A 15,031-nucleotide genomic window follows, 5' to 3' on the forward strand; every position below is an offset into this window, starting at 1 on the left:
AAACATAATTCTAACTCTGTAAGCCTGGGGCTCAAGTGGATGGTAATATTGATACTGACATTGGACATTTTCTAATCTGTTGAAGCGTGCTGCTCACAATCTACGTAAGGTGGTCTTGATGATTTTGCATCTGAACACTTTGTGAAAATGATGCATTGTAATCATATGGACCTACCAGGTTATTTTCAGAAAAACAAGTCTCTTCCTCTTTGAATTCCTTTATTTTTTCTTTCATAAAAAAAGGTAATACCTAGGCCTGGGACTGGTGTAACTGTAGGAGAAAAAGGAAACATTGGGTTACCTGGCTTGCCTGGAGATAAAGGAGATCGAGGATTTCCTGGGATACAAGGTCCACCAGGCCTTCCTGGACCTCCAGGTAAATGAGACTGTACTATACTTAATACCCTTGTGTTTATAGTATCTTTACTAATCCATGTATACAGTATTATCATACTAGTTCCAGGGTGAGCATGGCACTAGAAGACATCAGTATTTTTTAATTGACAGGAACTCCTCAGCTCTTACTATAACCTTTCCAAGTTCCTCATGTATACTTAAAAAAATCAGAATTACTTGAATAGTGTTGTCTTACAATAAAAAATACCATTTCTATCTTTTGTTATTAATAAATTACACCAAACATTACTGTGACCCAAATATTCATCATTGTACCTTTCATGCTGTTATGGTAGGAAACATTGTACTAATGATGCCTAGTTATGTAAGATTTACTGTATTTTTATGTAGTAAACAGCACTATCCACTTAGAATTCCAGAAACATTTACCTAGAAATCCCCATGGCGATTTTGCTGTGCAGTAAAATCTTGGAGCTCAGTACTAATTTTATATCACTTCCTTATTGCAGATACACAGTACAGTAGAGCACTTCTAATTTGGCTGCTAATTGAGCAGTGCCCTTGTTTAGCATGTTTATTTGGATGTTCTCTGAAATGAGGTGATAGCATACCTCTCATGTAAAATTTGAAAAAAAAATCTGGTACAGTATCTGTCACACATAGGTATTTAATAAATTATGGTTACTTTTCCATAAAAAAATATTTGCCTAATGAAATGTTAACATGATGAGATGAGTGATGCTCAGTGTTTCTGCCAAGAAGAAAGAGGAGAAATTGTGGGTCCCATTTTGTCAAAGTATACCCTTTGGATTTCTGTCTTCAAGGTAGTGGACTAAAGACATAACTGTGTCTGGCAAATTCAGATAAGGAATTCTCCAGGGATATAGCAAAAAATTTAAAGTGTTAGATAGTATGAAATAAAATGTAAGACACACAAAGGATAAACCTAGATGTCCCAAAATCCAACATGAAGGAGTTGAAAAAGAGAATAGGACAAGAAGCAATATTTGAAAAATTAATGGTTAAAACTTCTAGCTATTTAAAAAAGGCATATTTCCCTGTAAAAAGGCTTATGAATTACAAAACAAAAGTAATAATAATAATACAAAATTAATACAGAATATATACCTAAACACATTGTAAGGACATTTTAGAATCTAAGGATAAAAAGAAGTTCTTAAAAACTGTCTGAGACCCAAAGCAGATCACTTGCAAAGCAGTGAGAGTCAGATGAAGATAATGGGGCAAATTTTCAAAGTAATAAGGAAAAATAACTATGAATTTGAGATCCTATATTACATCAAACTGTCATCCTAAGGTGAAGATGAGGACCTCCAGATCTCTGAAATAGTTACTGGAGATTTTACTCCAAGAAGAAGGAAATGAATTCAGGATGAAGTTGGGAGTAGGGGTGGGTAGCATAGAAGAAAGAATGGTTAAGAAAGATATTAATAAAGTATTTTAAGTCTAAATAAGTATTGATCATAAAAAATAACAAATATTTTAACTAACAATATGGAAGTATAATTGTACATACTACTAACATAGAATGTAAAGGTACAGAGAGAATGGGGAAGTGAATTTTATGGTTTATTGTCTTGTTAGAGGGAAAGAATATAAATACTATTAATTATATGAGGTTTTCCAAAAATACAGATTTTAGTCCCTAGGTTAAACATTTTAATAGTAACCACTAGAAAAGAATTAAAATAATATATATTACTTACTTGTTGAAGAAAGATGACCAAAATCTTGACCTTTGTAATATAAGTTAGGTTTGGGACAAAACAGACACAGATAAACCTGAATAAATAGAAAAACATAAACTGACAAGAAGAAGTTAAAAACAAATCAGTAACTTCAGTAAATATGAAAGGACTTAACACTGATTAATAAACAAAAGCTAAAACAAAATTGGAATAAAATCTAAATGCTGTGCACGGTAGACATATCTAAAGTAAAATAATGTAGAAAATATGAAAATTAAGCAATGAGAAAATGTTAAGCAAATGCTACCGAAAAAAAAGCTGGTTTAGCAATTCTAATATAGTATGAAATAGAATTAAATGCAAAAATGCATTATAAACAGATATATCATATGGATAAATAGACAAATTATACCACAAATGATATAAAAGTCATGAAACTTACTCATCTAAAATTATAGCTTTGGATATGTAAAGTGAAAACTGATAAACTACAAGGGATAAATTGGAAATTCCCCAGTATATCAAGGAAGTGAAATATAAATATGGGTATAAATGATTTGAGTAACACAGCTGTAGTTTTGAGAGAGAGAGAAAAATTTTGTGCAGCAGAGAATGTACATTCATTTCAAACACACATGAAGTATTTGTGGTGTGTAGCTTTGAAATTGTGTAGTTAAGAAATTGACTCTACTAGACCAGAAAAAATCTTTTAAAAGTGTATGCAGGATACTGTACATAGAAAACCCTAAAGATATTATCAGAAAATTGCTAGAGCTAATCAGTGAATTTAGCAAAGTTGCAGAATACAAAATCAATACACAGAAATCACTTGCATTTCTATATAATAACAATGAAAAATCAGAAAGAGCAATTAAGGAATCAATCCCATTCACCATTGCAACAAAAAGAATTAAATATCTAGGAATAAACTTACTTAAGGAGACGGAAGAACTGTACACAGAAAATTATAAGACACTAATGAAAGAAATCAAAGGTGACATAAACAGATGGAGGGATATTCCAAGTTCCTGGGTAGGAAGAATCAATATTGTGAAAATGACTACAGTACCAAATGCAATCCCTATCAAATTACCAGTGGCATTTTTCACAGAACTAGAACAAAAAATTTCACAATTCATATGGAAACACAAAAGACCCCAAATAGCCAAAGCAATCTTGAGAAAGAAGAATGGAGCTAGAGGAATCAAGCTTCCTGACTTCAGGTTATATTTTTAGATGAGTAAGTTTCATGACTTTTATATCATTGTGATATAATTTGTCTATCCATATGAAATACCTGTTTGTAATGAATTTTTGCATTTAATTCTATTTCATACTGTATTAGAATTGCTAAACCAGCTTTCTTTTTGGTAGCATTTCCTCCCCTGGAGGAGGAACCCACTCCAGTATTCTTGCCTGGAGAATCCCACAGACATAGGAGCCTGGTGGGCTACAGTCCATGGGGTCACAAAGAGTCGGACACGACTAAAGCAACTTAGCACACAACATAGCCTGCACACAAAGCTACAGTCATCAAGACAGTATGGTAGTGGCACAAAAACAGAAATATAGACCAATGGAACAAGATAGAAAGCCCAGAAATAAACCCATGCACCTGTGGGTACCTTATTTTTGACAAAGGAAGCAAGAATATACAATGGGGTAAAGACAGCTTCTTCGATAAATGGTGCTGGGAAAAGTGGACAGCTACATGTAAAAGAATGAAATTAGAACACTTCCTAATACAATACACAAAGTTAAACTCAACATGGATTAAAGACATAAATGTAAGACCAGAAACTATAAAACTCTTAGAGGAAAACATAGGCAAAACACTTGATGACATAAAGCAAGATCCTCTATGACCCACCTCTTAGAGTAATGGAAATAAAAACAAAAGTAAACAAGTGGGACCTGATTACACTTAAAAGCTTTTGCACAGCAAAGGAAACTATAAGCAAGGTGAAAAGAAAACCCTCAGAATGGGAGAAAATAATAGCAAATGAAACAAATGACAAAGGATTCATTTCCAGAATATATAAGCAGCTCATGCAACTCAATACCAGAAAAAGAAACAACCCAATCTAAAAGTGGGGAAAAGACCTAAACAGACATTTCTCCAAGGATGACATACAGATGGCTAACAAACACATGAAAAGATGCTCAGCATCGCTCGTCATTAGAGAAATGCAAATCAAAACCACAATGAGATATAACCTCACACTGGTCAGAATGACCCTCATCGAAAAGTCTACAAACAATAAATGCTGGAGAGGGTGTGCAGAAAAGGGAACCCTCTTGCACTGTTGGTGGGAATGTAAATTGATACAGCCACTATGGAAGACGGTATGGAGACTCCTTAAAAAACTGGGAATAAAACCACCATATGACCCAGCAATTCCACTCCTGGGCATATATCCTGAGGAAACCCAAATTGAAACAGACACACGTATCCCATTGCTCACCGCAGCACTATTTACAGTAGCTAGAACATGGAAGCTTCCCTGGCAGCTCAGAGGTTAAAGCATCTGCCTGTAATGTGGGAGACCTGGGTTCAATCCCTGGGTCAGGAAGATCCCCTGGGGAAGGAAGTGGCAACCCACTCCAGTATTCTTGCCTGGAGAATCCCATGGATGAAGGAGCCTGGTGGGCTACAGTCCATGGGGTCGCAAAGTGTTGGACACGACTGAGAACATGACTTTCAGAACATGGAAGCAACCTAGATGTTCATCGACAGGTGAATGGATAAAGAAGTTGTGGTACATATACACAATGGAATATTACTCAGCCATAAAAAGGAACCCATTTGAGTCAGTTCTAATGAGATGGATGAACCTAGAACCTATTATACAGAGTGAAATGAGTCAGAAAGAGAAAGATGAATACCATATTCTAACACACATATATGGAATCTAGAAAAATGGTACTGAAGAATTTATTTACAGGGCAGCAATGGAGAAACAGACATAGAGAATAAACTTATGGACATGGGGAGAGGGGAGGAGAGGGTGAGATGTATGGAAAGAGTAACATGGAAACTTAGGTTACTATATGTAAAATAGGTAGCCAACGGGAACTTGCTGTATGGCTCAGGAAACTCAAACAGGGGCTCTGAATCAACCTAGAGGGGTGGGATGGGGAGGGAGATGGGAGGGAGTTTCAAGAGGGAGGGGATATATGTATACCTATGGCTGATTCATGTTGAGGTTTGACAGAAAACAGCAAAATTCTGTAAAGCAATTATCCTTCAATAAAAAATAAATTAAAAAAATATATGTATGCAGGCCATACTCTGTGACCACAGTAAAATGAAGTTAGAAATTAACAACAAAAACCACCAAATACTTTTATATTAAAGTACACATTTGTAAATAGCTCTATAGGTAAAGAAGATAAACAGAAATGGAGATGCTGCTGCTGCTGCTAAGTCACTTCAGTCGTGTCTGACTCTGTGTGACCCCGTAGACAGCAGCCCACCAGGCTCCCCCGTCCCTGGGATTCTCCAGGCAAGAACACTGGAATGGGTTGCCATTTCCTCTCCAATGCATGAAAGTGAAAAGTGAAAGTGAAGTCGCTCAGTTGTGTCCGACTCTTAGCGACCTCATGGACTGCAGCCTACCAGGCTCCTCCGTCCATGGGATTTTCCAGGCAAGAGTACTGGAGTGGGGTGCCATTGCCTTCTCTGGAAATGGAGGTGATGAACTACTAAATGCTAAACAATTTCATATCAAAATTCATTAAATATAGCCAAAAGTCTTACACTTAATTGATCACAAAATTAGAGATGGCTTCCTGGTGGCTCAGAAGTTAAAGCGTTTGCCTGCAATGCGGGAGACCTGGGTTCGATCCCTGGGTCGGGAAGATCCCCTGGAGAAGGAAATGGCAACCCACTCCAGTATTCTTGCCTGGAGAATCCCATGGACGAAGGAGCCTGGAGGGCTACAGTCCACGGGGTCGCAAAGAGTTGGACACGACTGAGCGGCTTCACTTTTACTTTCTAAACTTAAATGAGCTAAGTTGTAAAAATAGTAAGAAATAAAACAAGCACAGGCTATTTGAAGCAACATGGATGGACCTAGATATTGTCATACTAAGTGAAGTCAGAGAAAGATATCATGTGATACTGCTTATATGTGGAATCTAAAAAAGAAAAAATGTACAAATGAACTTATCTACAAAACAGAAATAGAAGTACAGATGTAGAAAGCAAACTCATGGAAATGGGGGGGCAGGATTGGAAGATTGGGATTGATATATGCACACTGCTATGTATGGACAGAGGAGCCTGGCAGGCTACAGTCCATGGCATCTCAAAGAGTTGGTCACAACTGAGAGATGTGGCGCATGCATGCATGCACACACGCATATAAAAATAGATAACTAGTAAGAACCTACTGTATAACAGGAAACTCTACTCATATGGAAAAATAACCTAAAAAAGAGTGGATATATGTTTATGTATAACTGACTTTGCTGTATACCCGAAACTAACACAACATTGTAAGTCAACTATATGCCAATAAAAATTTTAAAACAGAAGCATAAACAAAATAGGTGGAAAACTTGATAAAGGTAAAAATAAAGTAAGATCAAGATAAAGGCAGGAAAAGACTCAAAATCAGTAAAGAAAAAAAGATACCATAAAATACATTTAAAGTTCTTGAATTATAAGAAAACTATAAAATTGTCAACATTTTTGAAATTCTACATGAAATATACATTCTTCATGAAACAGAAAACATAATTTAATAAAAATTTCCCTGAGGAAGTAGGACACCTAAGTAGATCAATTGTCGTAGAAGATTTTGGAAGGTTAAAGGTCTCCCTGAAAAAGTATTGGTTTTATGGGTGGATTTTATGAATGAATTTTACCAAGTTCCTGAGCAGGCAGTTCTCAGTTTAAAAACTGTTTCAGAACATTTTTTTTTAAGAAAAAGGAAATTCAATTTAACAATTGATACCAAACCACCAAGGAGATACACAGGAAATAACTATAGTTCAATATTATTTATGAATGTAGGAGTAATAATCTTAAATATTATCAATTCAGAAGTATATTAAATAATGTATTTGTGACTGAATAGTATTTACCCTAAGATTACAAGGATGGTTCAACATTACTTTAATTGACTACATTGACATATTAAAAAGGAATAGGACAATAGATAAAAAGAAAAAGTAAAAATTTAATACCTATTTTTAAAAGGAAAAAAATTCTTAAACTAAGGTTGGAAGGAAACTATCTCAATTTGATGAAGCAGTCTACTTCATACAGGAAGTACAGGACTCTGCAGGAAATATACTTTGTGGTGAAACATCAGGAGTATTCCCGTTCAAGTCAAGAATGAAGATGGTCACCAACGTCACCAATGCTATTTGTTCTTATACTAAAGATCCCAGCCAGTGCACTAAGTCTGGAAGAAAAAAAAGAGGTATATGGATAGAAAACAAAAACCCCCACATTTTGGTTGTTCACAAGCCATGTGATTATCTACTCAAAGCACCTAAAAGAATCAAATGACGAATTATCAGAACTTAATGTTTGCAAGGTAGCCAAATATGAGTTGCAAATTTAAGTAATTTGCTCTAAGCCAGCAAGAAAATAATTAAACATACAAGAGGGGGAAAAATCAGTTAACAATAGTAACAATAAAATTCACATTAGCAATCAAATTTACCCATGAATAAACCTAACAAAAATGTGTAAGATCTCTTTGCATAACTTTGTAAAATATTATTAAATAATATAAAATAAATAAATAAATGGAAAGATATATATAATTATTACTTGATGTGGGAATTCAGTATTATATACAGGTGATTCTACCAAAATTTAATCTTTAAATTCAAATTAATCTAATTCAAAATTCCAGTGATTTTTTAAAATGTAACTGATAAGCTGGTTCTGAAATTTATTTGGAAGAATAAATTTGTAAGTGTAATGAAGATGGTTTTAAAAAGAACAAAGATGGTTTTTAAAAGAACAAAGATGAGTATATTTTCCTTGCCAGTTTTGAAAATATTATAAAGCTGTAGTAATGAAAAAATGTGTTAGTGGTGCAGGAAGAGACAGCAGAACAGAAGAATGTCCAGAAACAGAGCCATGTTTACCTGAAAACTTTGAGATGCCTCTTCTCCTGTCAGCGGCTTTCTAGTATTTCAGAGATTAAGAAGTTGTAGTGTGAACGTGTAGAGAGTTAGTTACTAGTATGTTTCCAAAAGTAATGTGAGTGTTAGTTGCTCAGTCCTGTCCAACTCTTTGCAACCCCATGACTGAAGCCCTCCAGGCTCCTCTGTTCATCAGATTCTCCAGGCAAGAATGCTGGAGTAGATTGCCATTTCCTTTTCCAGGAGATCTTCCCGACCCAGGGATCAAACCTGGGTCTCCTACATTGTGGGCAGAATTTTTTTTTTTTTTTTTTACCACCTGAGCCACCAGGAAAGCCCTCCAAAAGTAATAAAACTACTTTATTCTTTCTTATATTCAAACTGGTACTTACATTATTGGGACTTTCCATCTTTTCTCTACATGTTGATTCTCATAGAAAAAATAAGAACATAACTGATATTATACATTAAAGGAAGATTTTATCATTACTTAATGTCTCATTGAGACCCAAAGTAATATGTCTAAAATAAGATCATTTTGATCACTTTAATGGGTATTTGTTTTTATCTTAGGACCTGCAGTTATAGGTCCTCCTGGACCCCCTGGCTTTCCTGGGGAAAGGGGTCAGAAAGGTGATGAAGGTCCACCTGGAATTTCCATTCCTGGATCTCCTGGACTTGATGGACAGCCTGGGGCTCCTGGCCCTCCTGGCCCCCCTGGCCCTCCCGGCCCTCACATCCCTCCTAGTAAGCTGTATACTTTTCTCCTATTAAGTTCTGTTGTATTTATTTTATCTTCATTTATAAGTGAATCTGATGGTTTGCATCATTCTTGTATTTCTGATAACTAAGAGAGTCTTCTGCTGCTTCTACTTTTGATTTATGGTGATTATTTGATATTTAAATTTGTTCTTCAAATTGTCATTAATATTATAGAAACAACTGAAAATAAATCTTTTTTCCCCTAGCCTATCAGACTTTCTTTTTGTTGAGGCTTCTAGATATTTTACAATTGGCTTGCTATTATTGCTTTATCTGATCTCAGGTGATAAGATATGTGAAGCAGGCCCTCCTGGCCCTCCAGGATCTCCAGGTGATAGAGGACTCCAAGGAGAACAAGGAATGAAAGGTTTGATCCCCATATTCCTTCATTTTTTCAAGTCATCAGCAAAATTCCCTATATCCTTCACCCTTCCTCAGCCACTCACTCCCATGGTCAGACCCCAAGACCATACATTACCAATAGTGAACACTTCAAAATTTTGATTTCCTGACCACTATATCCTATCCATCTAGCTCACTATCTCTAATACCTGACTCCAACCTTACTTCAAACTCAGTGAAACCTGCCAACCTTTGTTATCCCTCAGCCTTTTGAAGTCTTTTCTTATCTCTTAACCCAGCTTGAATTCCATGATCAATCATTGTAGTCAATCCCATGCATAAACTTTTGACTTCTTTGCCCTCCCCTCCTGCCATTGGAACCAAAACATAGCTCTGGTAATTCAATAATTGTGGGAAATAGTGAAGGACAGGAAAGCCTGGCATGCTGCAGTCCATGGGGTTGGTAAGAGTTGGGCACGGCTAAGTGACGGAACAACAACAAATTCCAAATTACCACCTCTTCTGAGCCTGCACCTGGTTTTCCCTTTTCAAACTTGTAACACATCCTCTTCTATTCTTATTTTATGATTCTGACTTAGCTTCCTCCTCCACAAACCAGGTGAAGCAATAACAAGAGAACTTTCACAAATTGCCACCACCACCACATTTATTCTGCCTCCTGCTGATCATTGTTACTGCTCCTATCTAAAACACTTCTTTGTACAATAGATTCCATTTCCTCTTGTTTCCCTCAAAGATTCATTTGAGAAATTCTTGTCTCTCCCATATCATCAATTTTCCCCTTTCAGTGGATCATTCCTAGCAATATACAAATATGCGTTTGTTTACCCATCTAAAAAATATCTTGTCATAATCTCACTTCAGGTGCTAGATACTACTCAATTCCTATTCTTTCACTTGCATCAAAACTCTTCAATAATTTTCTACTCACTGTCTCTAGATAACTCTCCTCTCCTCTCATTTTCTGTTAGTGAAATGAAAGTCTCTTAGTCGTGTCCGACTCTTTGTGACCCCATGGACTATATAGTCCATGGAATTCTCCAGGTAAAAATACTGGAGAGGGTAGCCTTTCCCTTCTGCAGAGGATTTTCTCAGCCCAGGGATTGAACCCAGGTCTCCCACATTGCAGGTGGATTCTTTACCAGCTGAGCCACCAGGGAAGCCCCAGAATACTGGAGTGGGTAGCCTATCCCTCCTCCAGTGGATCTTCCTGACCCAGGAATTGAACCAGGGTCTCCTGTGTTGCAGGCAGATTCTTTAAAAGCTGAGCTTTCAGGAAAGCCCATCGTTTTCTGTTAAACATACTCCAATCAGGACTCGCCCCCCACACACACTCGCATCACTCCATAGATGCTGTTTTTGTCAAAGTCACCAGTAGCCTGTGTGTGTTAAGTCACTTCAGTGTTGCAACTGTATGGGCTATAGCCCACCAGGCTCCTCTGTCCATGGGATTATTCACTGCCAATTCAAATATTGTCTCAGTCCTTATTTTACTTGATTTTTGCATTCTTTAAATAGTTTATTCACTTGGTTTTCAATAAATTACATGCTCTGTTTGTATTCCTTCCTGGCATATATGTGAAAGAGAGCCATTGTGACTGGAGGAGAGTGAGCATAGGCCAGGGTGCATGGCAGGCTGGGAGGAGAACCGTAGAATATGATGTAATATAATTTGAGGGAGGGGGCAGTCTGTGGCAGATCAACTGGACTTCGTAAGACACTGTGATGATTTTATATTTTATGTGGAAAGTGTTGAAAGTGAAAATGTTATTCGCTCAGTCGTGTCCAACTCTTTGTGACCCCACAAACTGTAGCCCACCAGGCTCCTCTGTCCGTGGCTTTCTCCAGGCAAGAATACTGGCATGGGTTGCCATTTCCTTCTCCAGGGAATCCTCCTGACCCAGGGATCGAACCCAGGTCTCCTGAATTGCAGGCAGACTCTTTACCAACTGAGCTACACACACACACACACACACACACACACACACACACAAACACACACACAAACACACACACACACACGATATGTCTTTATCTATATAGATATGTCTCTCCCTATATATACTCTGTCTCTATATGTGTATCTCTATATGTGTATCTATCATCTCATATGTAACTGCTATCTAAATCAAAATATAGAACTTAACCAGGATTCTAGAAGACTCTCTTGTGCATCCTAATCAGCACTCGCAAAGGTAACCACTGTTTTGTCCTCTATCAGTTTGCCTTGAACTTTGTAGAAATGGAATCATATAGGCCCTTTTATGTCTTAATATTTTATCTGGTTTGTTTTGCGTAATATTATATCAATTAAATATTCCTAAATATCCATTCTAATGTTCATGAACGTTTGATCTGGGGATGTTATGAATAAAGCTGCTATGATCATTCATATATATATAATGTCATACATACATATATGTGTGTATATACATATATATATATGTATGTATTATAGGATATAAGCATTCATTCCTGTTGTGTAAACCTTGTGATAGAATTGCTGGGATATAGGATAGGTATAGATTTTGATTCCATAGATATCACCAAACCATTTGACAAAGAGAATTTAGTTTCCATTTCTCTCACAATTATTGATGCTGAGCCGCTTGTATAGTTTGTACATTCTCTTTGTAAAGTACTTATTTTTTTCTGTGTTTAATTGGGTTGTTGGATATATGTATCACAAATATATTCTCCCATTCTGTGACTTGATTTTTTACTCATGTCTTTTCTTGAAGAGAGGTTGTTAATTAACAGAAATCAAATGATAAACGTCCTCTTTTATGATTAGTGCTGTTTCTGTTCTATTTTAGAAATCTTTGCTTACCCCAAGGACCTGATGATATTCCTGTATGTTTTCTTCTAAAAGCTTTATTGTTTTTCTTTTTTGATTTTTGATGTATATTGATGTCATCTCTGATTTCCCCCTTCTTTTGCATTCTATATGTGATCCATGAGAAAACCCCATTTGCTCTACCTTCAGATATGTCCAGAATCTAACCAATACTCGTCGTGTTCACTGCCGTCACTCTGGGATGAGCTGCCATCTCTCCTAGATCACTTCAGCCGTAGCCACTTAATATAGTTAATCTGTTTCCACACTTGTACTTAGATCACACTCTTGACATAGCAACCAGAGTCCTCCTTTTAAAACTTGTCATATCATGTTGCTTTTCTGTTGAATTTCTTCTCCTAGATTCTTATTTTACTCACAGTAAAAGCCACAGTCTTCACAGTGGCCTATAGGATATTTTATGATATACCACTTGTTATACCCTGTTAATGGTCTGAGCTGGTTTCCCTTCCTCACTCTATTCCAGTAATCTCTTCTCCTTGATATTCCTTCTGTGTGCTAAACATAGCTACTCTTTCTGCCTAGATTGCTCTGCAGTTGTTGCACACATGCCATGTCCTTTAAGTTTTTATTTTTATCATATGTCATCTTCTCAATGATTTCTATCCTGACTATCTTATTCAAAATTGCAATCTGCCACCCATCCCTAAGTATATCCAGTTTCACTTACTCAGCCAGTGGTAGAATGTGAACACCATGAACGTATGGATTTTGTCTGTTTTGTTCATCATGTATTATAGACTCCTTGAGTAGTGCTTGGCACATAGTAGGTTCTCAGTAAATATATATCAAATGATTTGATTCTAAATATAAGCTTCTCTAACTACACTGTTGCATGGGAATATTGTCCTTTAGTGCAAACTTCCTTGTGTTCAGTCACTCAGTCATGTCCAACTTTTTGCAACCCCATGGACTGTAGCCTGCTATCTTCTCTGTCCATGAGATTTTCCAGGCAAGAATACTGGAGTGGGTTGCCGTTTTCTCTTCCAGGGGATCTTCCCAACCCAGGGATTGAACTGGCTTGTCCTGCATTGGCTGGGGTATTCTTTACCATAGGTCCCCCTGGGAATCCCTGCTAAGTTCTTTAGAACTTGTCTAAAGAAGATATATGTAACCATTGAAGTAAAATTTGTTTTTTATTATGTTTTTCTCTAGGTGACAAAGGTGACACCTGCTTCAACTGTATTGGAACTGGTATTTCAGGGCCTCCAGGTCAGCCTGGTTTGCCAGGTCTTCCAGGTCCCCCAGGTAAAGCATTCTGCCTTGGGGCAACCTTTAAAATATTTCTGGCTAGATATTAGTGAGCTTATAGTTTTAGAATGATGCCAGTTTCTCCTTTTATAGCTAGTCATTCATATTCATAAATAATTGAATATGAAATATCAGTATCTGCTATGAAATAAAGTATGCTCTTGCTTTCTGTACCTGAAGCTACCCACATTTTCTATTAAAGCATTTCAGCAATATTATTCCAGGAAAAATATTTTCCTTATTTTCCATATGGTGAAGAAAATAACTTAAACAGAGTCAGACTTTTTTATTCCAGAAAACTGGGGAAAATGTTCATAATGCTTGACCCCTGAATATCATTTCCAGTGGCAGATTCTAGTCTTTGGGATGTATCATATGTTGTCATTGAGAAATGGGGCTTTTACTAGATTTTGGAAATCAACTGCCAATATTCCTCTTTATTTATTTTAATTTTTAAAAGTTAAAAATTAAAAACTGTTCCTCTTTTTTTTGTAATTTTCATTGGAGTGCTGTTAATTTATAATGTGTTCATTTCTGCAGTGTAAAATAAATCAGACACATATACATATATCACCCTTTTTTAGATTCTTTTCCCATATAAGACATTACAAAGTATTGAGTAGAGTTCCCTGTGCTATGCAGAAGGTCCTTATTAATAAATTATCTATTTTATGTATAGTGGTGTGTATGTGTCAATCCCAGTCTCCCAATTTATCCCCCACTTACTCCCAGGTAGCCATAAATTTGTTTTCTACATCTGTGACTCTACTTCTATTTTGTAGATAAGTTCATTTGTTCCCTTTTTTTAGATTCCACATGTAAGCAGTGTCATATGATATTTGTCTTCCTCTTTCTATATATAACTCCTCCTTATCCATTTCCAAGCAGAACTGTATTTGATATCCATCAGACCCACAACACTTTCACTTAGCTGCCTCTTGGAATACCCCAATATTCTCTTGAAATCACACTTTATGTCTGAGTCAGTCAGGGCTGAGAATAGATACCAGATCTCTTACCTTTATGTCTAGTGTGTCTCCCTGATGAACCATTTCATTTGGTGTTTGGAAATAGGTTTTTAGCAAGTCTAATAGCTGCCCCTGGAAGTTCATCATCTAGCCCTGTACTTCTGGTCTAGTGATTTTCAAACTTGGGAGTGCATCAGAATTATTTGGAGGGCTTGTTAAAATCTGTATTGCTGGGTCCCACCCCCCAAATTTCTAATTCAATAGACCTGAGATGGAGGGCCCAAGAATTAGCATTTCTAGCCAGTACCCAGGTGGTACAAACACATCTGTTTCAGGGGCCCATTTTGAAAGTACTGCTTTAGTAATATTTCCTCTAGTCTTTGAGCACCAATCCTTTTTCATAAAATAAATTTTAGGGAGTGATAAACCAAAGAAAGAACTAGTAGGAATCTAGGAAAATTGTCCAAGTAAGAACAGAGAAAAATATGCAGACTTTGTCCTTATCTCGTTCTGCCTTTGACAATGGGATGCTTATAGAAGCCGAGTACTTCTATGCATAGTACTTGGTAGCTACAAGCTTTGAAACACTTTGGAATTGGAAATACACTGCAGATGGTGATTGCAACCATGAAATTTTAAAAGACGCTTACTCCTTT

General features: G+C 36.6%; 1 protein-coding gene across 2 annotated transcripts in view; it reads left to right on the forward strand.

The window, feature by feature from the left end:
* COL4A5 (collagen type IV alpha 5 chain) overlaps positions 1-15,031 on the forward strand; it is a 249,452-nt gene that overhangs the window by 158,387 nt on the left and 76,034 nt on the right. For both annotated transcript variants that reach the window (XM_068963385.1, XM_068963384.1), the window contains exons 19-22: positions 244-376; positions 8,748-8,921; positions 9,220-9,303; positions 13,312-13,404. In XM_068963385.1, coding sequence (XP_068819486.1) covers positions 244-376; positions 8,748-8,921; positions 9,220-9,303; positions 13,312-13,404 — 484 coding nt within the window. The remainder of the gene's footprint in view (positions 1-243; positions 377-8,747; positions 8,922-9,219; positions 9,304-13,311; positions 13,405-15,031) is intronic.

This window comes from Capricornis sumatraensis, chromosome X, assembly GCF_032405125.1.
Source record: "Capricornis sumatraensis isolate serow.1 chromosome X, serow.2, whole genome shotgun sequence".
In the NCBI taxonomy this organism is placed as follows: Eukaryota; Metazoa; Chordata; class Mammalia; order Artiodactyla; family Bovidae; genus Capricornis; species Capricornis sumatraensis.